Raw genomic sequence first — 21,432 nt, forward strand, 5'->3', positions numbered from 1 at the left:
CCAACTTTTACCAATTTCCTAGGGTGTTCTCTGATAAGTTGTACAATAAAGGCATTGGGGTTTTTTTCTGGCAGAAAAAGGCACAAATGTTTCTGGTGGGTCACCCGAGGATATGTGAGCTGAGCAGGCTCAGCAGAGATAGCAGTCAGCCCAGCTGGGAGGGATGGCAGAGCAGACAAAGCCATGGGGGCTTCAGTTCCAGCATTCTGCAGCGGTAGCTCTCATTTCAGAGGGTTAGCTCTGAGCACCCACAACAGCCTGTAAAAGTTACATTAAACAGTCTGTGATTTGTTTCCTGCAACAGTTCACAGACCAACAGAAGCAGATTTTACATCAATGGTAATCATGCTTTCAATGAACAGGCTGAATAATACAAGATCAATGTTTGCGTCCAGCACTGCAGTGTAGCTCACATCACAGAGACACTGTTATCTGATTCAGGGGCCTTGGCTCATCTAAGGATAAATACTTAGGAACACAAATTCACATGAAGTAATGGTTATTTTCCTAGCCCCCTTTTCTAGGGAATGGGACAGACCTTTGAACTATGTAACTATCAGAACTACATTAAACTAAAAGTAAAAACTATCAGTAGAACTAAAACTTGCACCTGCTCAACACAATGTCATCATAATTCAGCTAAATTTTATAAATGTAGTTCTGATCCATTAATGAATACTCACCTGAAAACATGTACATTCATGCACAAGACAGTTAAAATAATTTGAAAAAAATTATATAGAGTGTCATTGGCAAAGCTGAAATAATCAGCATGACCTGGTACTGTTAAACAACACAGGCTTGTCCCATCAGCTGTGGGAGCTACCGAGCACAGTCTAAAATGTGGGGGCACAGTGTTGAGACACAAAAATGGTGATCATAAAATTGGATTTGCCTCTATCTTTCTGAAACTTTTGATGGGAGCTGACCTCCTATTCACTGGTGAAGAAAAAAGGATTAGATCCTGACTTTTAAAAAGAGGAAGCTTGCTCGATTTCTGTGACAGACCACACCAGTCTGACAGTATTTCACAGGTCATCCACAGCTGAATAAAGTTATGGAGGCTTTATGAGAAAAATGTAACCCCTTTCTCATTAGAGCTAAACCTAGGCAGATTCAGGGATACATTGCAGGTAACTATGACAACTGATGTGCAACCCAAATTCAGTTATCTTAGTTTTCTGGTTGGCAAAAGTACAGACAAAATCAACTCAGGATTTGAAATGTGATGTTATGAGATAAGCAAGCGTAATGCTGGGAATACACAAAAAGCACAAAGCCATTTTATGGAAGACACAATCTTCTATTTCTTCAGGACACCCCAAAAATCACTACATTGAAACAGCTCTTTATTATCAGCTATTTGTCAGCTAATTAATTAGGACAGAACTGATTATTTTTACAGATGAAAGACTCATAAATGAGGGTACTGAAAGGAAAGGGCACAAAACTCTTTAGGATGGTATGAGAAAACAGAGGAATGAAAGTGAAAACATCCAATAAAATGAACAAGCTACCTACAGATATAACCTTAGGATTATTTTTTCAGGATTGATTAATGCTAATTAATTTTGGTTTAAAAAAAACTGAATTGTGGTAGAGAAAGAACTTTGAACACCTGAGAAAATGGAAGAGAAAAACAGAGTCTTCAACCTCCATACTTGAAGCTCCCCCCAGAAATGTCATACCCTAGAGAACTCATCTCCACAAACAGGAATTTGATGTTGATCTTTCCAGGTTCAAAAGAAATAAAAAATGAATACTACTAAAACCTGAAATTGTAAGCTCTGGGTCAAGAATTGTAATTCATACTGTGTTTGTTCTGTAACCAAGGGGTATATTCCTAAAGTTTATTGCAGTATTAGTGTTTTATAAACTAACAACAAGCACAAGAATTGAACAGCTTAGATGAACCACAGGATTAAGCATCTTGAAATAACACATTCTGCCTGTGTTGTGCTGGGTGGATCCAAATTAGGAAGGACTTTATAGAAGATTTACAGGATTTGAGCCATTTTAATAATTAAGTGCCCTCCTCTACAGCAAACATACCATTACATCACTTCCATACTGCTCATAGTTTTCTATACAAGGGTACAACATTCAGCTTTGCTCAAACCGTGTTGAAAACTGCAGATGCAACTTCAGAGAGCACCTTGTGAAAATCTTTTTAAAATGACACACGTAACCTTCCATAAAGGCTGGTTTCAAAACTGTGTCACAACTTAATGCCACTGACATTTTTAGTATTTTAAACACTATTATTAACAGTACTTCTAAAACAGCAAAAAAATACTACTTAGTCTCACTGAAGGAAAAAGATAATAAAAATATAGCACAAAATACTACCTAGCTTAAAGACTGCAAAAGCTTTCTGTAACCTGCAAGTAGATGGCCTGACATAAAACTATCTGCAGTGATATAACATATAATTGATATGTCAGAAAGACACAAAATGACTCAACAAAGAAATAAAAAAGGCTAACATTAACCTTCTGCACTGGAAATGTGAGTATTATTTCTTTTCCTTGGGCTTTTAATCACTTCAAATGAAGTTTCTTGTAAAAAATATCATTTCAGAAGAAGGGATTAGTGAAAATGGGGAGAAAGAGAAATATGTTTTGCCAGTTTTACATTCTCCCTCTAAAAACCTTTAACAATACTTTGGCACTGGTACTTGGAATCTAAGGGGTTTTATATTACTTTCAATCCAAGGGTATTCATTAAGGTTTCATTGAGCTACAAGACTCTGAAAATCACATTAGAGAGAGCCTTTACTGGGCAGCTCTTAACGCTCTATCTGTGACAAACGTGTTCCAAATTCAGAGCAAACCTTGTGCATCTGCTCCAGCCTCGCCTCAACCCTCTGAACCCTCTGCACGGGCAGAGGATCTGTGTCAGCAGCCTGCAGCCCCTCCAGGGTGTGGAGCAGCACAAATTGCACAGACCCAGCAGCCCTGACCTGCCAGATCTGCCCTGACCCACCCTGTGCACTCCTGTCCTCTCCTGTTGCTTTGGCCAGCTCCAACCTGCAGATTATGAGCTCTGACAGCTGATAACGTTTTGGGAAGGAAAAGGGCCTGTGGTGTGGAGCTAGGACTGGGGATTGACTTATAATTGCAAGGTTCATTTTTGTTTGGTCCTTGTTTGCTTTCACTAGTCTGACTGCTGCTAACCTTGTGCACTTCCCAGCTATTCTCCCTCATAGATTCTTACCTTAAACAACTCTAATTTTTCATAATGAGCAGCCTAAACATAGCTGATTGGAATTAGGTCACACGCCTAAAAAGGTGTTGAAAAAAATCAGGCCATATTCTTTCAATTTGTACAAAAAACCCCAAAGCTATCTGTGCAATTTTGGAATCCAAGGTAAAATCTTCTAACTCTTGTGGTCTACACCTCTGTATAGGACTGAAACTCAGAACCTTAATTCTTCAAACGTAACTTCCACACTCCTTGTCAAAGGGACTTCTACAGAAATTATTTCAAATAATGGTTTTGAAATGATCAGGTATTAGAGATCATGAACACAAAAGAATACAGTTTCAGTGGTGGTGGGTAAATAAGTTAAAGAGCTAAAAACTGATTTAGCTAAAACAACTTGACTAAAACCCAACAGAACTAGTCGATGTTGGTTTCCAGTGAATATATTTTCAACAGTGTAACAAACTCTGTTTTCCTCAGTATCCTAAATATAGTCTGGTATGAGTCATATGGATGTGTGCTGCCAAACATAATCTATAACTGCTGACAGGTGGAAGTAAATTGTTCAAGTCTTCCTTTATAAGGAAATGAGACTTACATATATCAACTAATATGCCCATTCTTTTCCTATCATTTATCCATCAAATAGATAAATGGAGATCTTGCAGGATATATTGTATATGCAAAGGTTGTACAAGAGAGTGCTAAATTTAAGATGCACGTGTAACATATTTTCTTACTTTTGATAAATTTTAGGTGTTTTTCTTTTCACATACAAACCGCATAACTCAACTTTTATAATCCCCTGCACTGACATACATTTATGAGAAAGAATACATAGAAAGAAATCTACAGATGCATATTTTAATAAGAATATAAAGTAGGGTAAATTGCTATTTTTCTGCATGGTTCTTCAAAACATCTTTATAAAGGAAAAATTTCAAAGTAAAGGAAGTCAAAAGAGGATAACAAAGCCCTCAAAATCAATGCACCTCCTTTACAAAAAAATGATTAAAGCATTTGTAATTTCCAGCAAAGTGAAATTCATCACACACATCATAAATTTAGTAAGGTTTTATTAGTTTTCCTGCTCTCATGTCTGTGGATGATAACCATTCCTGTTTATAGTTACACACTTGCTTTCACTGACTGCCCTAAAGATGCCACAGTGAAGGTGTCCTTCTAATTTAGGAAGGAATATTTCCAATTTTCGACACAGGCTTCATTAGTAGAATTGAATCCCAATACTGACAGTTGGCCTTCCTCCACTAACTTACAGAATTTCTAAAGAAGGATTTCTAAACAGCAAATCACTGCAAAATGAATTCTATATGCATAATTTTGCACACAAACATTGAAAAAATCTGAGACTCAATCTAACTGAAATGAGGAAAAATGCTTGGGTCTATGACTTTTGCAGCCAACTGGCATAGCCAATTAAACAAATAAGAGACCATTACAGAGCTGTAACAATTGTGGGTTTGGCAGAAGTTCCTGTTCTCATGGAACATACAAACCCACATTTTAACTAAGTAGTCTGATGAGAAAACTCAACTTCCAAAAAGGATCAAAATCTCCCTCTGCTGGGAAGATAAAGTCTTCAACTACAAAATAATTTCAAATTTCAAGGCTGAAAAGCACCTTGATTTTAGTCTTGACTTACCTACTATAATTCTAACCGAGCTAGAATTTTGGCTCCATATATTTGGAAAAGTTGTCTTCCATTTTTTTCAGCTCCTAACAGATGACGTATGTCAAAATATAGTTTAAAAAAGAGGAAAAAACCCCAAAGAAATAGAAACAAATTAGTTATTAAAATTAATGAAATACCACACTGGAAAGAGAAACTGCTAAGGTAACAGAAAGATATAATATATAAATATAAAATAAAAATATAAACAAATAAAAATCTTACTGCCTTTTATATCACCCATTCATGTAGCCATGACATTCTCTGTCTCATACAGAGGAAGAAACATCTTTCTTGCTACTCTTGCATCATCTGTAAATCTATCAATTTTAACCCCAATTTACACTCATGGTTTGATAATAAATAACTCTAGTGGTATTTTAAGATGTAGAACAATTAAGGGAAGTACTCTGTTTAAGTATATGACTAGAGCTTTTGTGTATGAGGATCCTATGCATTACCAATTGGACAACTGAACTGTAAAGCAAGAGGCTTTTCTTTTCTCTAAAAAATTATATGAGAGAATATGATTCATCACTTTCAAATTTTAATTCCACGGTTTAGACATGAAGTTTATTTCCGGAAACCATCACTAATTTCAATTTTAAAAAGTGAACTTGGTTCAATTCAACTGCAAGAGACTTGAAGAAGACATTTTTTTACACAAGTTTTTTTGTTGTTATTCATTTTTCAGTAGGATATTTTCCTTGGAGAAGGCATGAAAGATAGAAGGTGAAGTAAAATTTTAAAAAGCCCAAATTTAAAACCTGCTACAGTAGGTCACTGCTGATTTCATCTTATATTTTGCTGCAACTTCCTTGCCTTGGTGTCCAACCCCTATAAAAGCAAGGTGTGAGCTGGGGACCTCTGCCCAGAATTCCTGTGACTCAGCTCTTTACAGATTCCCTTTGCTGCATAGTGACAATTTTACACTGATTTCAGGGAAGAAGGGATTTCCTTTTTGGCTTTCATATTCTTGATATTAGTACCTCTGGAAATACAGGTGGTAAGATTCATTCGTATTTCTCACCACAGATTGAAAAAATCAGCTAATATTTGTGAAGCACACAGAAGAAGCTGGTTTTTGAAATAATTAATTGCAGCACTGCTTATTACAGTAGTGTGCATTATGCAGCTCAGTAAAGACCCTATCCTCAGCAGAATACAATAAAATGATGATATGACTTCAGATAACTGCCTGCAGGGGTATAAAAGCCTGCTGGCTCTTCACAGCTCCTGCAAGCACTGAGTGCTCTTCAAGGGAACAGAGTAATAGTTGTGCCTGGACCTTCTAACAAATGGCAGCATGTTTCTTGCACCACAAGAATCTTCAAATCCCCACATCCTGCAGAATCTTTGCTACTGGTGCAAGATGAGCTGAGGAGTTAGGAATGAAATTAGGGCTTATGCTTCTTGGCAATCGTTATACATATATGTATATAAATCACAGAATTACAGAATAGTTTAGATTGGGAAAGACCTTGGGCTGATTTAGCTCTAGATTTTTGATGTGCTCAAAGACAACCACCCACAAACTGCCACCTTTCAAAAACAAAAGCACTAGAGTATAATACCATAGCAAAATATCTTAATAGATACATTTTTGGATGAAAGACAGTTCTTACTGTATTTTTCAGCTTATTAAAGGTACTATTCTAAACAAAAGCAAAGAAAGTTTGATTTAAACCAAAAAAATCTTTCTTGATAATTGGAGGCTACGCTCTCTGTGGGTTACTTGTAAATTCTTTTACATGTCAGGAGCTTTGCCCTATCACTCATTACACCAACCAGATCTCTGAATAAGTGAGATCTAACTCCCACCTCTTTTAGGGGATTCCTGACTCCCTAAATGTCAACTGCAAGTAAGCAAGGCTTTGTAAGACTTGTTCTGCCCCAGGATGAGCTCATTGCATACCCTGTTTGAAGCACACATGAGAGCTCCTTGTGAAATTAACAACATCATAACATTTCCAAGATGAATCTTGGAAAGATTTCATCTTCCTTCGTGTTCAAGAAAAATAAAAAAATAACCAGCATATTTTCCTCAAAACTACTCTATTAAAGGCATGAAGCTACTCTAAATCCACAGAAGATGACACAGTTTTCAGTGACTGAGCTGAGTGCATCAGCTTTCATTAATGAAATGCACTCCACAACACACTTCAAAACCAGGACTGGTTGAGTCTGTGAGTGGTTGAGTGCTTTCTCTATATTTCTGTGCCAGTAATACTCCAGAGTATATTCACTAAAATTGAATACAAACCAAGTAAATTAATGGCAAACATGCCTTACTGCAAAAATAAAAATGAAATTCTGGGAAGATTCTGGAGGAATATTTGATTCCATTCACTAACAGCACTAATCTCACTGTAGAACCACTGTGCAATACTGCAAATGACTGACTATAGTTGGCCTTATGACTATAAAATGAATTTAATATTAAATCTCTGTAAGATTTGGCTTAAGATGATACATTTCCTTCTTTAATCTTATGCAAGTTCCCAGTGTTAATAAAGAAACAAGTGAGACATGATTATCTTCTTTACAAAATACTCTTTGACTTTCTCCTGACATTAGAATTCTCTGGTGTTTCTGATGTGATAAATTTTATCTTTATGCACTTTCCCCACGTATAACCAAGGATGAGTATCTCTCTGGCAAGCAATAGCACAGAACTCTCTGTTTTATGATTTTCCTGCAGTGATATTTTCTAGGAAATGGGGGACATGGATAAGAAATACTTTCCCCATTAGGTAGGAATATGGCAAGGGGAGAGAGAGACAGAGATCTAACCTTGGAGGATGGAGAAAAGGAGAAGCAAACTGAGGATAGAAACAAGGGGAGTACAGAAGAAAAACGAAAGAGAAATAAGGGAAGCAAAATGGGGAAAGACAGAGAAGAATAAGAACACAGAAAGAATTGGTTTTTAAATAAGAATTAAGAAAAACCTGAGAGAAAACACAACCAGTGTGAATGAAAAACACATGAAAATAAACTGAAATATACAGAAAAAAAGATGATGAAAATACTAAAGTGTGAAGTTGATATTTTATGTGACATTAGCATGACAAAAGCAATAAATAAATAGATAAATAAATATACCACAAAACCCCCAGAATGAAAAGGAAAATACTCGAAAACTGTAAAACCAGAAATAAACAGGAACATACCTTAGAAGGAGAATGATTTTGTATGAAACAAAAACAATTTTAATTTTTGCTTTTCCCATTACATGGCCAAAATTTCAGTTTTCTATAAAGGGTATCATATCTAAGTGGAGCACTGGTCATACATAAAAACGTCTAGCCCTAAGATGGAAAAATACATAATAGTCTAAATGTGCCATTGGGTGTGAGTGTCCAGCAGATCTTGTATGTGGAGCAGTTGGTCTAAATAATTGTGTATTTGTTCCAATTGATCTATTCTATTGCAGTCTATGCTATTTTATTCTCTTCTAAAAAAATGAGCTCTGCCTCTCAATATATTTCAAACTCTGATCTCTTTTATTACAGGAACAGATGTGTCTTTCCTCTTTCCAAGGGTCACAATTTGGCCTTTAGTATATCATAATCTTTCAAAGTTACTTATGTCTTTTTCCCTCAGGATGTGTTTAAAAATTTACTGGAGTGCTTTCACCTTACTCTCTGTATCTTCCAGATGACATTTAAGTAAAAATGAAAAAAGAGAGTAAACCATAATATTTCAATTAACTATCTGTTCTATCAGCAATACCATCTCACCCTGACATACTGTCTCCAAGTGTCTTCAGAGAAGATGAAAAGATGGATTTTTCCCAAATATCTGGATTTGATAAATCAAAGCAATGATTTACAGTGAAAAGTGAATTGTTCACAATGTTTCCTGAGCTCTGTGGAAGAGAATGTATTATCTTTGAATGTATTATCTTTGAAAACATGTGGCTTGCCCTTTATATTATTAAACCATCTACAATATCAGGTTGGGCCTCTGTCTAATGCATTTATGAATGGTGGCAACAAAACATTTTCTTGTTTTCCTTCCTTTTAGTCTTTAGCACTCCTTTGGTGCTATCCCACAGGGAACAAAGCACAGAGAAATAGAAATATTTACTTACAGTAATTTCACGACCATAAGGCACACCGGACTATAAGGCGCACCCGCCGGGAGTTGGCAAAATTCGCAACTTTGTAGATCAGATAAGGCGCACCGGACTATAGGGCGCACTTTTTTTTTGCAGCGAGGCTCCGCCCCCAGCTCCCTCCGCGCGGTTGCTGGCCGAGGCCCCGCCTCAACCCGGCAGTCATTGGCCCCCGGGCCCGCCTGTACCTGGCAAGGGGCGGTGCCGCGGGGCCCCAGGCCCGCCTGCATCCGGCGGGGCCGGGGCATGGCCGCCACCCCTCCGTGCTGCCTCTCCGGGGCCGGGCTATGGCCGCCGCCCCTCCGTGCTGCCTCTCCGGGGCCGGGCTATGGCCACCACCTCTCCGTGCTGCCTGCACGGGGCCGGTGGGTGCCTGTGGAGGGGCGGCTCCGCCTCCACGGGGCCAGTGGGTGTCTGTGGAGGGGCGGCTCCGCCTCCACGGGGCTGGAGGGTGCCTGTGGAGGGGCGGCTCTGCCTCCACGAGGCCCGGGCGTGCCTCTGTAGGGGCCGTGCCGCCTCCACGGGGCCAGGGGGTGCCTGTGGAGGGGCAGCTCCACCTCCACAGGGCCGGGGGGTGCTTCTAGAGGGGCCGTCCCGCCTGCACGGGGCCGGGGTGTGCCTCTGGAGGGACGGCTCCGCCTGCACGGGGCTGGGGTGTGCCTGTGTAGGAGCGGCTCCGCCTGCACGGGGCCCGGGCGTGCCTCTGGAGGGGCGGCTCCACCTCCACAGGGCCGGGGCGTGCCCGCCCCTGCTCCGCCCCACCTCCACCTGGCAGCCATGGCCCTGCTGGCTCCCCCCGTGGCTCGCAGCTCGCACTTCCGGCTAGGCAATTTTTTTGAACTTTGTCCATCAGATAAGGCGCACCGGACTATAAGGCGCACTTCCGGGTTCCAGGGAAAATTTTAGTCAAAAGGGTGCACCTTATAGTCGTGAAATTACTGTAAATGCAGCATAAAGAAAAAAAGTAATGTGAAACATACCTGTAGCACTTTCCACCTTGTGTTTAGGTCTTCCACACAGCTGAGATTGTACTGGGAGAGTTGAATATCAGAGGGAGTGAAGCGGTGAGCGAGCTCATTGACGTGATGCACCTTTTCTTTAAGGGGAACAAGCTCTGCTCGATAAACCTGCGTGAATCAAATAAATATAGATATAGATATAGATGATAGATTAGATATATATATATATAGAGAGAGAGAGAGAGATAGATATAGATAGATAGATGTAGATATAGATATAGATAGATATAGATGATATAGATATAGATATAGATATATAGATAGATATAGATAGATATAGATATAGATATAGATATAGATGATATAGATATAGATATAGATATAGATATAGATATAGATATAGATATAGATAGATATAGATAAATATCAGACCTAACTTCAAAAACTATTGGCTCTGCTACCAGCTGATTAGTAACTTAAAGATATTATTGCATGCCAAGCTGAAAGGAAAGAGCATATGGTCATGATTCAGTAACCAGGCTGTTTTTTTAAGTTTGTATGGACTTTATTTCTTCAGTGTATTTCAGAAGGTGCCATGAATTTGGAACCTTCATAGCCACTTTTGGCCAGTTTAGCTGGATTTCTAACCAGTACACCCACTGGGAAGTGCACTGCAGAGCACACTTGTGTTCCTGCTTCATGCTTTACTTGTGTGTAACATGTTCAGCCAGGATAGATAGGAGTGATGAGTGCAGTTCAACACAGGGAAGCAGAGGGAGAGAACTGTTCCCAAATACAACAAGTGGAAAAAGAAGAAACTTTTTCAGACCCCAATAAGGCCATTGTTTTACCATGGGTATTGCGTGTGTTACAAATAAAAGATTAATAACGGGAAGTCCATTAAAAAGAAAAAAAGAAGAGAGAGAGAGAGAGAAAAAGAAAAAATTTGCTAAAAATTTGCTTTGTATCTCAAACTGGCTTACATGAATCGTATTTAAAATAATAAATTAAATTAATGTTTTAAGATAACCTTTAAAACTATGCATAAAAGCAGTTTAGCTAATAATTTCAGTAATGTATTTGAAAACCAGAATCTGCTAGTTACAATCTTCTTCTTTTAAAATCAACCACCTGATGAGGATGTCTCCATGATGTATCAGGGTAAATTCAGGGCACCATGACTTTATCAAAGAGAGGAACCTCTATGTAGATCTTCTACTGCTCCATATTTATCTTTTCTAAGGAGACATTTATGAATTTTTAATGTGATAAAATATGTCAAAATGTAACAATGAGTCATTTCTAAGGGACAAATTCTGTCATTCTAAGGATCGTGTTTTATGGCCATATGATGTCTGCAGAATAATTTACTTGCTATATTAGTCTGCCTTATAGCTCCTTTCTCTCAGCATTTTTAATATAAACCACATGCATCTCATTTTAAATCATCAAATAACCTGAAATTATTGCCTAGTAATCGTTTCACTAACAGATGATGCAAAATAAAGTAAAAAAAGCCCATCCAGTGAACCTTAAGAGTAAATGATATTAAGATATTCATAGACATTAGAATGACATAAAGAGCACTAAAGGTAAATATCATTGAAAAATTGTTCCTCAAATGTCTTTTAAAACCAGACTTGACTTCCATAAATTATGTTAAATTACCCTGCAACATAAGGAATTAGACTGACTTAAGTGGTACTCGTACAGCGAATGACTCTAATGATCAAGCTTTAAAATACACCATCAGAAGGGATATGTGTTTAGTAAAGAATTGCAGAGAACTATTCAAATGCCAAAAGATGCATACATCAAGTTCATGACATAACAGTTGACTTCCCCATTTCACCAGTTTTATACCATTGGAGTAGAACTGACATTACTGGTGAGAACTGATTTACAGTACAGTGCTGAGCAAGCTCTGAAATACAAAGAAAAGGAAGATAGCTCACGTTTGGTTTTACCCTAGAGAGTTATATATGTGCTTACCCTGAACTTTTTAGTTAGCAATTGAGTTCAGAGAACAAACAACATGCTGTAAAAGTAGACATTTGTTGTTGTAAAGCAAAAGCCTCAAAGGCTGAAGAAATATATACACTGCTATCTGAGCACTTCACTTCTGAATGGTTGTTTTACTGCTTTTTTTCCCTGTGATCTGCTATTTTCATGGCCCAAGGTGCCTGGCCATGACTCTGTGGTTTATATTTGGGATCATCAACTCAGTTCCTACCGTGTTGCTTTGTTGAGAACACCCCTAATAGTGTCACCAATGAACCACTTTGCATAAAATATAGACATACATGTATATATATTTAGATATCTTATAAGAGAAAATATATAATAAAGGTAATAGATAATAAAAATTAAGTACCCACAATAAATAAGTATATAAAATAAAAAAACATGGATAGAGTAAATGCCAATCAATAGATGCAAAGATTAGTTCCTACACTACAATGGACTTTAATGCAGTTCCTGTACTAAATCAAGTTAATTTTCTGTTATTTGTATGGGATTAGGATCAGGTTTCCAATTGAAAAACATCACTGCTCCAGCAAAGCACACAGGTCTTATCAGACACTTGTTTTAAAACATACATTAAAGAAAATGGCTGATTTCAGACCAATTATTTGCATCTGCATTGTGGACTTGAAAGTACTGGTCTCATTTAAATACCTGTAATAACTAACACTGGAGGAAATGACACAGACATGGAAGTAAAGAAGAAAACTCATCTTCTGCCTTCTCTTCAATCAATGGCCTAATTAATTTTTTTGTGCTGCAAGGATAATGATTTTTGCAGTTTGATAATAATATTCCAATGCACAAAATACCACAGCTTTGCCTTTAAATTCAATATTCTGTATTCTATTGTTGTTCAACCAGAATTTTTGCTAGTGTTTTTATTAGCTGGCCAAATCCAAACGCGATAAGCAGCAAGAACGAAAAAAAAAAGAATGCTAAGGAATGAACAGCTATCTAATTAATGCCAGTAAGCTTACAATCAGAAAACTGTAGACAGAAAAAAGAAAAATAACCATGGAAAGATTTGGAATATGACTCTGTATTATTAAGAAGCCAGGAACTGTAAGCCTGCTTTAATCAATAGTTTATCACAACCAGTCCATCAGTCAGAATCCATGTTTCTAGAGCTAAGCATCTGTAGAAGCAAAAATTTAGAATTTTTACTGGAAATGTGTTACAGAAATATTTATATTTATAATAACCATTTTGTTTAGTACTGGTTGAGTTTCTCTGTTTTTCTTTCTTCTGCATGAAGAACACTAAATATATAACAGGCTTATATTGGAAAATATTAAAGAATTATATTGCTGGTAATTTAAAAACCAACGTACACGGTGAATAGTAGTGTATTACTATCACAAGGAGATGTACCCATTAAATTGCTCAGAGTGCAAATGAGTTCACAGTGTGAACAGCATAGGACAACCGGCCCCAAATTATCTTCATTATAACTGTCCTTATGCAAGACAGAATTTCAATGGTTTGTGATACTGTAGGTGGTAGATTGGATTTTAAATGATCCGTACAGTCTTGTTAGAAAATATTTCAAAATGCCTTGGAAAATGAGCAAGGACTCTAGAAGGCACATACCCCAGACATCCTAACCAGACACATACTAAAAGTCTAGAGAACACACAGTGGCCATAATCAGCCAGATGAAAAGCTCATCTTGCCCAGTCCCTTGTCTGAGAGTAGCCAATATAATTCCTTAAGGAAGAAAGCAGAGGAAAGCATCAGCTTCCCTGTCTCTTGTACTCTTCCAGCTCAGCAACATGAGTCTCAGAGATCATGGAGCCAGAAGCTGTATTTTTATGTCAAACAGATCTTGATGGAATCTTTTCCAAGGAATTACGTACTTGATTTTTGGACTAACACAGGCTTTTATGATCCAAAGTATCCTATGGTAAGTTGAACATTTAGGTTAGAGTTTTTGGGTTTTTAAACCTATTTCTGAAGACCTACCTGTGACCTCCCCTAAATCTTAGCTCAACCACTCCTAGTGGACTTTGTGCTGTGTCAGGATGTACAAGACCTACATCATGTTTTTTTCATTATTTATGCTTAAGATGCACAGATTGAGATAAATATGATTAAATGTGGGTATGTACAAGGTATGTACATCTGAGTGAGTTGCCTTTATACTTACATGGTTCCTTTACATTCCACAGCTAATCAAAACCAGGAATTGAACATAATGTAAGGTTTTACTGTAGGATGGCAAGAATCACATTCTGAATTGCAACAGAAATGAGCAGATTTTAATTGAGTATATACAGAGCCTAGGCAAGTAACTCACAGCTATCTGACACCTGAAAAATAAGACAAACCCCACTCCAGCACCATTTATTCTGTCTTTGGATACCTAGTCTGCTATAATTGTTTTTAGATTGGGGATCCCAAACACTTCCTACAATATACATAGAAGCAACAGGGACTTACACTGTGGCACCATGATATTTTCTGCTTTTTAAGTAGCCTCCAGTAATTCCTCACATTGCATTTGGCCTTCTGAACAGTCCTGAGCATTGATGTGATGATTTCAGCGACTCCTGATTATGATTCCAAGATCTCTTTCATGGGTGCTAAAGGAATGTTTGAAAGGCCTAAAGAGATCATTACTGTACACAGAAAGCTAGGATAGCTTTTCTTACATTTTGCTTGAGATTTATCACCACTGTAAAGGCTTTCCATAGCTATTTGAATCTGTCCTCACCTTAAGTACTTTGAATAGGTTTGTGTCATCAAGATGTGCCACTGCGTTAATAATTTTCCTTTCCAGTTAATTTATGTACATGCTGGACAGAGCAGACCTTCTGGAGCACATCACCTTCCTATTTGGGAAAACTGACCTGTGCTTTTAGTTTTCCATCTTTTACAGGAAATCAGCAAATAATTGGTTATTTATCCACCAGAAGACCTTTTCTGTTGTCTCACTGGAACTTAGTTTCTTTGCTGGAAGACATCCTTAAAATCCCTGGGGAATGGCAAATGACCTATATGCAGCCCCTTAAACATTATGCTCATGTTTCCTTAAAAGCACAGTTGGAGATGAAAGGCACATCTACTTTTACAAAACTGTTATCTCTTCTACAGAATATACTTTCCCAGATTTCCTTGTCTGTAGGTCCCAGGCCTCACTACATGCACTATTTGAAAATTATCACCATGTGTGTTCCTCATCACTCCTCATTAAACCCCCTGATTTTAAATAAGAAAATGCTGTTAATAGATACAGCTATTTTACACTTCCATTTGGACACTTGACCAAACAGCCATCTGGTTCTGGTGATTTAATGATCTTAATCAAGATAATTCGTTCTTTGTATTTTTACTTCAAATAGGTTTCTTTATTATTCTGTTTAGCCACCCCATCTTTCCAGGTCATTCTGAATCCATTTGGATGGTATGGATTGGTTCTCAGGATGCAGTGCCTCTGTGCTGCCTTCACACACTTTGTCCTTTTGGTTCCTTTTCGGCAGGCTCCCTCATTTGTGTTCAGCTTTCTTACTGAAAACTGAACACTGCTCTAGTGGATCTTTTGGGTTATTTTTGTCCCTGCAGAGATGCTGACCTTTAGTTCATAATGATCCCTATTATGATAGCAATGTTTTGAACTTGCAGTGCTCAGTACCAAGCCAAATCTTTTCCCTACTGGTTATTCTCTCGGAGTTTCTTATGTATTTCTATTTAGTGCTGGAACTTCAATTCCAAAAGGATTTTAGGATCATGTCTGCAATTACAGATCAATTTCTAACATATTTTAGAAGATGCAGGATAAGCCTCCCAAAATTATTTGGAAGTTGTTTTCTGCATATTTTCCATTAAATTTGTGTCCCATTCCAAGGTGGTAAAACCCACCAGACGGCCCTCACCTCTTTCCTGAATACCAACTCTGTTAATGAAAATTTGATGCTTAGGTTTTTTCAGATGTTTTTCTTCCACATTTCACATGCCACGTGGGTGGCTTTATCCTATCTTTTATTTAAGGAACCCTAACACAGACTGATTTTGCTTTGGAAGGCTGCCCAATGTTCAGAAGAGAGGAAAAAATATAGGTCTTTTTATTTAAAGATTCACCAAAGGGGAGGGATTTTGTCGATGCCATGAAAAGATTTGCTTTTTCTTTTAGGATTCATAAATTGGTTTCATAAAAACTGAAAGAAAATTCACTAATCATTCAAGTAGAAGTGAAAAAAAAAGAAAACAAGCTTATTTCAATATAATTATTACATATTTTATACTAATTGTACATTGCACTTCTATTTATATATTATATATATTTATATATGTCTATAGATAAGCATACATATATAAAATATATAGTATATATTTATAATATATATATATAATCAATATTATATGCTTTTCTAGCTACATGAAGTTTTTGTGGCAAATTTCAAGATCAAGTTCGGAAGGAACACTGACTCTACAATGCACATTTTCCATTTAACCCCCTTCTCCCTCAACCACATGTCCTGCTACTGGCTGACAAGTCAAACACAAAGCTCAGGAGTCCAACCAAAATTGAATCAGGTGCCTGTAATTTCAGCTCACTGTTGTTAATGGAGTTGTTGTTAATGGTGTTCATAGAGTGACTAAAGCCCATTAAGCCATTTGGAAAATACACCCCGAAGAGGAAGTATATTCCCAGGACATTAAGTATTTCTTATGCACAGAAAAAAAACTGAAATGAGGACTGCTTTTTTATTTATTGTCTGCTATTGAAAAATGCCAATGGATCATTAAAAATGCTTTCTTACATTTACTGCCCTTATTCCTACTGATCCAGACACCTACCACATGTGTTTAGATGTAGTCACAATAGTGCCTTGTCAGAACAAATAGAATTTATGCAACTGCCTTAAGAGTATGCAATCACTGCTGCTTAGCATCTGACAAACGAATATAACAGCATAGATACAAATCATATATCCTTATGCACACCTCAGTAGTACTGGGATTGAGTTTAGCTGTATTTGTCTTAAAAATTGTATTCAATAAACAGGCAATATAAAAAAAATTATTTATTTGCAACTGGTATGCAATTACTCAATAAGAAACTTATAACAAGCTGTTAGGCTTTTCAATTATGATTTAAAATAGTCACTACTCCTATTGGCTCTGGCTTACCTGCAGCATTTCTGGTGTGAAAAGTAGCTTGGGATCAGATCCATTTTGTGTGTAATTCTGTCCTTCATGCTCATTAACAGCACTTGGACTTGTAAACGTGTTTAAAAAAATCTATATGAGACACATATGGACAATTACTCCACCACTATTGTGTGATATTTTTTCCCAGCTCTATTGTCCTGAGTCACCCTGAACATACTGGTAAAAATCAAGACTCATTAGTGTTTCTCATACTCATTGTTGGAGGGACCATGAATCTCACAGTGCACACACTGCAGTACCCTTCTCTTGTTGCAAGCAGGAGTTAAAAGAGACTTTAACGTTCATTTTACCAATGCATCAAATGATTTAAATGCTCTGTGCCAGCTTCTGGAAATGAGTCTCTATCTATTTGGTTATGGATGGAACTGGCACAATGCCTGTATAAGATGTTGAAGGCAATTTGGCATAATCTCTAGATTTTTATTTCTCAAATTTTATGGACTGGCAATTATAGCAACACCAGCCTTTGATTTGAACACTATGTTTATGCTTAGAGCACAACATTGGAAATTAAAATTGATCCTGAAGTTAGTTTCCCCTAGAGACAGTAAATGCAAGACCTCAGTAGATACTATCCTCTTTCACAAATGTTCATTTTTACAAGCCTAAACACAAGGAATTGAAAACATTTTTCTCAGCTTTTTATAGAGGAAGGAAAAAAACATCGAAAGTTTGAAAATAATCTTTAGTTTCCCAGCAGTGGTATTTAATATTTAAGTAGTTGATGTCTTTATACAGGACTAAACATTGTAGGAACTATATTAAGGAATTAAAAGTTTTGCAGTTCTTAATAAACTTTTCAAGACTGCACAAGCTTGGACATGTACAAAAACTGAAGGCAAAGCCACAAATTTCTCACTGTTATTAGTGTTTAAATGCATAATGGTTTCTAAATAATTTTGTATGTGTACTGAAAATTATTGCAAAGGCATGCACCAAAAAATGTTTTCATTCTCACAAACTCTAAACTGTCATCACAGACTGGCTGAAGCTGGAAGGCAGCTCTTGAGATCATCTAGCCCAGCCCCTCTGCACAGAGCAGGACCAGTTGCCCAGGACTGTGTCCAGTCAGGTTTTAAATATCTCCAGTGATCAAGACTCCACCACTTCTCTGGGCAACCTGTGCCAGTGTTTGAACATCCACAGGTCTCTTCTCATATTCAGATAGATGGGTTTCAGTTTGTGCCCATTGTCTCTTCTGTCAGTGGACAGTACTAAGGGGAGCCCACTTTTCTCCTCATTCTCTCTCATCAGGAATTTATACACATCAGTAAGATACTGAGGTGCCTTGAGTCTCAAGGCTGAGCTGTCCCAGTTCTCTCAGCCTCTCCTCACAGGAAAGGGGATTCAGTCCTTGAACATATTTGTGGTCCTGCCCTGGACTGGTTCCAGTGAAGTCCATAACTCTCATACCCCAGAGCCCAAAACTGGACCCAGCCCCCCGGGTGTGACCAAGGCTGAGCAGAGAGGAAGGACCATCTCCCTCAAACTGCCGGCAGTGTTCTGCCTGATGCACCCCAAAGTGCTGTCAGCCTTCACCCCAGGGTGCTGTCAGCCTTCTTTGCCATGAGGGTGTGTGTAAGAGACTTAAAAAGCACAATTTGTTCAAATGCTGTTAAGGACTTGCCACTGAAGGACTTTGCCACTGTAGCAAACCACGCAAAAAAAACAACTACATTTGTGATCATCAAAACCCATCTCATCCCAAATATGCCTTCTGGATTCCCGGAATTTGGACTGTGAGTTAATCTATCTGACAGGAACATGAGATAAGATAAAGGTGGCACTCTTGTCCAACCATCTCAGGTCTAAGGAAAGGTAAATGGAGCTGGGGAGAAGGATGTTTCACTGCAAGGAGTCTGTGGGAAGGTCAGCTCAGCAGCTGTGCTGGCAGCTGGCTGTGGCTGGGTCTGGTGGGGGGAGACCATAGCCCACTGACTCAGGACAGGGGGCCTCTGGCTCAAACCAAGAGAAAGAACAAGCATGGGACTAATGAGACTGGAAGGCAGGGAGTCATGTAACCATTTTAGAGAACAGTGTAGCCAAGGAGCATTGATTTTTTTTTTTTTTTTTTTCTAAAATGTGTAAATGGTGAGAAGTTTTGAGTGGCTTGGGAAGCACCACCACTGAGAAGCCCAGGGTGAAGGGGGGTCAACAGGATATTGCTGGATCCATGGGTGATGACTATCATTCCATCTGATCTCTTTCTCTCACTCTCTTTGTCCCCTCTCTCTTCCCTCCTTGATCCTTTTCTATTTCTTTCTATCTCTCTACCTCACATTTTACTGTTAAATAAAATCCATACTATTGACTTCAGCATATGGTCTTGTTTGCAACTTAATTCTCCTCTCCTCTCCTCTCCTCTCCTCTCCTCTCCTCTCCTCTCCTCTCCTCTCCTCTCCTCTCCTCTCCTCTCCTCTCCTCTCCTCTCCTCTCCTCTCCTCTCCTCTCCTCTCCTCTCCTCTCCTCTCCTCTCCTCTCCTCTCCTCTCCTCTCCTCTCCTCTCCTCTCCTCTCCTCTCCTCTCCTCTCCTCTCCTCTCCTCTCCTCTCCTCTCCTCTCCTCTCCTCTCCTCTCCTCTCCTTTCTCCTTTCTCCTTGCTGAACTTCACGAGATCCCCCTCAGGGTATTTCTCCATGCTGTCAAGGTCCACGTGAATGACAGCACACCCATCCGGCATAGCGGTTTTTCCTCCCACTTTTGTATCAAGTGGGAAATTACTGAAGGTGAGCTCTGTCCCAGGGACCATTTCATTAATGAAGATGTTCAATGATATCGATTCAGGATCAACCACTGTGATACCTCACATATAACCTGCCTCCAATGCAACTTTCTAGTCCTTCAAGTGCCTGGAGATGGTTTAAAAGATTAGCTGTTCCATCACATTCCCAGGGATTTGGGTGAGGCTGAATAACCTGTAAGTCCCTGTGTCCTTCCTCCTGTTTTACTTGAAGGTGAGAGCAACACTTGCTCTCTTCCAGGATGCAAGAATTTTTCCCAGCTGCCATAACCCTTGAAGACAATTGATAATGGCCTCTCAATAACATCTGCCAACTTGTTCTGCACTCACGAATGCAATTTCTGGGATTTGTGAATACCTCAATTCTGCACTCTGCACCCCATTAGGACTCAGGTATGACAGAACTAGGAGCATGAGCCATGCCCTTACATGTTCCATCATGGGTAGTTCTCACACATAGTATGAAGCAGATTTCAAGAAAAGGCCAACTGTGCCTACAGAGAAAGTCTGTTTCCCTGGTCTCTGAGCAGCACTTACACAAGGCTGTGGCCTCATGCCAGCACGACATTTTTGTGAAGAATTCCCTCAAATAGAAGAGTCTCCTGCTAGCACTGGCTTATGTTAAACCTCAATTCTCACAGCCAGTGAAAGAGACAGAAAAGAACATCTAGCACTGTGAAGAAAATATGAGATGACTTAGGGAGAAAAGTTCTCCTGTGTCAGATGAATTTCTGTTGTGGGAAGGTTTTACACAGGGAGCAGCTGCAGCTAAATCAGAGCAGGATCCATGTGCACAGTAAGGTGAGGATTGTCCCAGACCTGAGCCACAGCAGATTCCCAGCACTGAGGATTCTCCCCCTCAGTTCACTTAGTGTCCAAGTGGAGAAGTATTCATGGGCCAAAGCATTTCTTCTCATTTTAGATTTAGAACCATACAAGGTTGAACTGTCCCAGGACAGTTTAACAGACTCCACCTTTTCCATTCAAAGTGAGTTAATTTCTTCTTTGAGGGGTTTAGTGTACTCTGACTCAAATTTCATTGAAACCTTGGTTTGTCAGCCACTAGCTCAATATGCTACACTTAGCTTGCTTTTAAACTCACCCTGTATTTTTATTTGATTGTAGTGCTCCTGGGGACAGGCGGTGTTGAGACAAAATGGATTTCAGCTGATTTAATTTTCCATCCTATATATTTTTATAAACTCAGAAATGACCAAGCAAGAGTGCACTACTGTAGAATATAAATCCTCTTCTGGGATAAAAATAGTTCAAACGAAAAACATCAGGGGAGAAAGAAAATCAAATTCCCTTTAAATTCTCTCCTATTCTGAATTCTGTATTTCTAAATCAGTAAAACATTACATTTTTCAAAAGTTATTTCCTGCTATTTGGAAGACTAACTCAGTATTTCTTTAAAAATAAGGTTATTAAAATTTGAATAGATGAAATGAAAAATGAACTAATGCCAGGTATTAATTTTCTTCTTTTCTGAGCTCTCAAGGGAAAAAGCTATAATTTGTAGC

The 21,432-nt window shown here is 38.5% G+C and overlaps 1 protein-coding gene across 11 annotated transcripts in view; it reads right to left on the minus strand.

Annotated features, from left to right (window-relative positions):
- DMD (dystrophin) overlaps positions 1 to 21,432 on the minus strand; it is a 1,072,200-nt gene that overhangs the window by 151,831 nt on the left and 898,937 nt on the right. For all 11 annotated transcript variants that reach the window (XM_033051053.2, XM_033051056.2, XM_033051052.2 and 8 more), the window contains one exon: positions 9,992 to 10,138. In XM_033051053.2, the coding sequence (XP_032906944.1) occupies positions 9,992 to 10,138 (147 nt within the window). The remainder of the gene's footprint in view (positions 1 to 9,991; positions 10,139 to 21,432) is intronic.

This window comes from Catharus ustulatus, chromosome 2 (assembly GCF_009819885.2).
Source record: "Catharus ustulatus isolate bCatUst1 chromosome 2, bCatUst1.pri.v2, whole genome shotgun sequence".
NCBI lineage: Eukaryota > Metazoa > Chordata > Aves > Passeriformes > Turdidae > Catharus > Catharus ustulatus.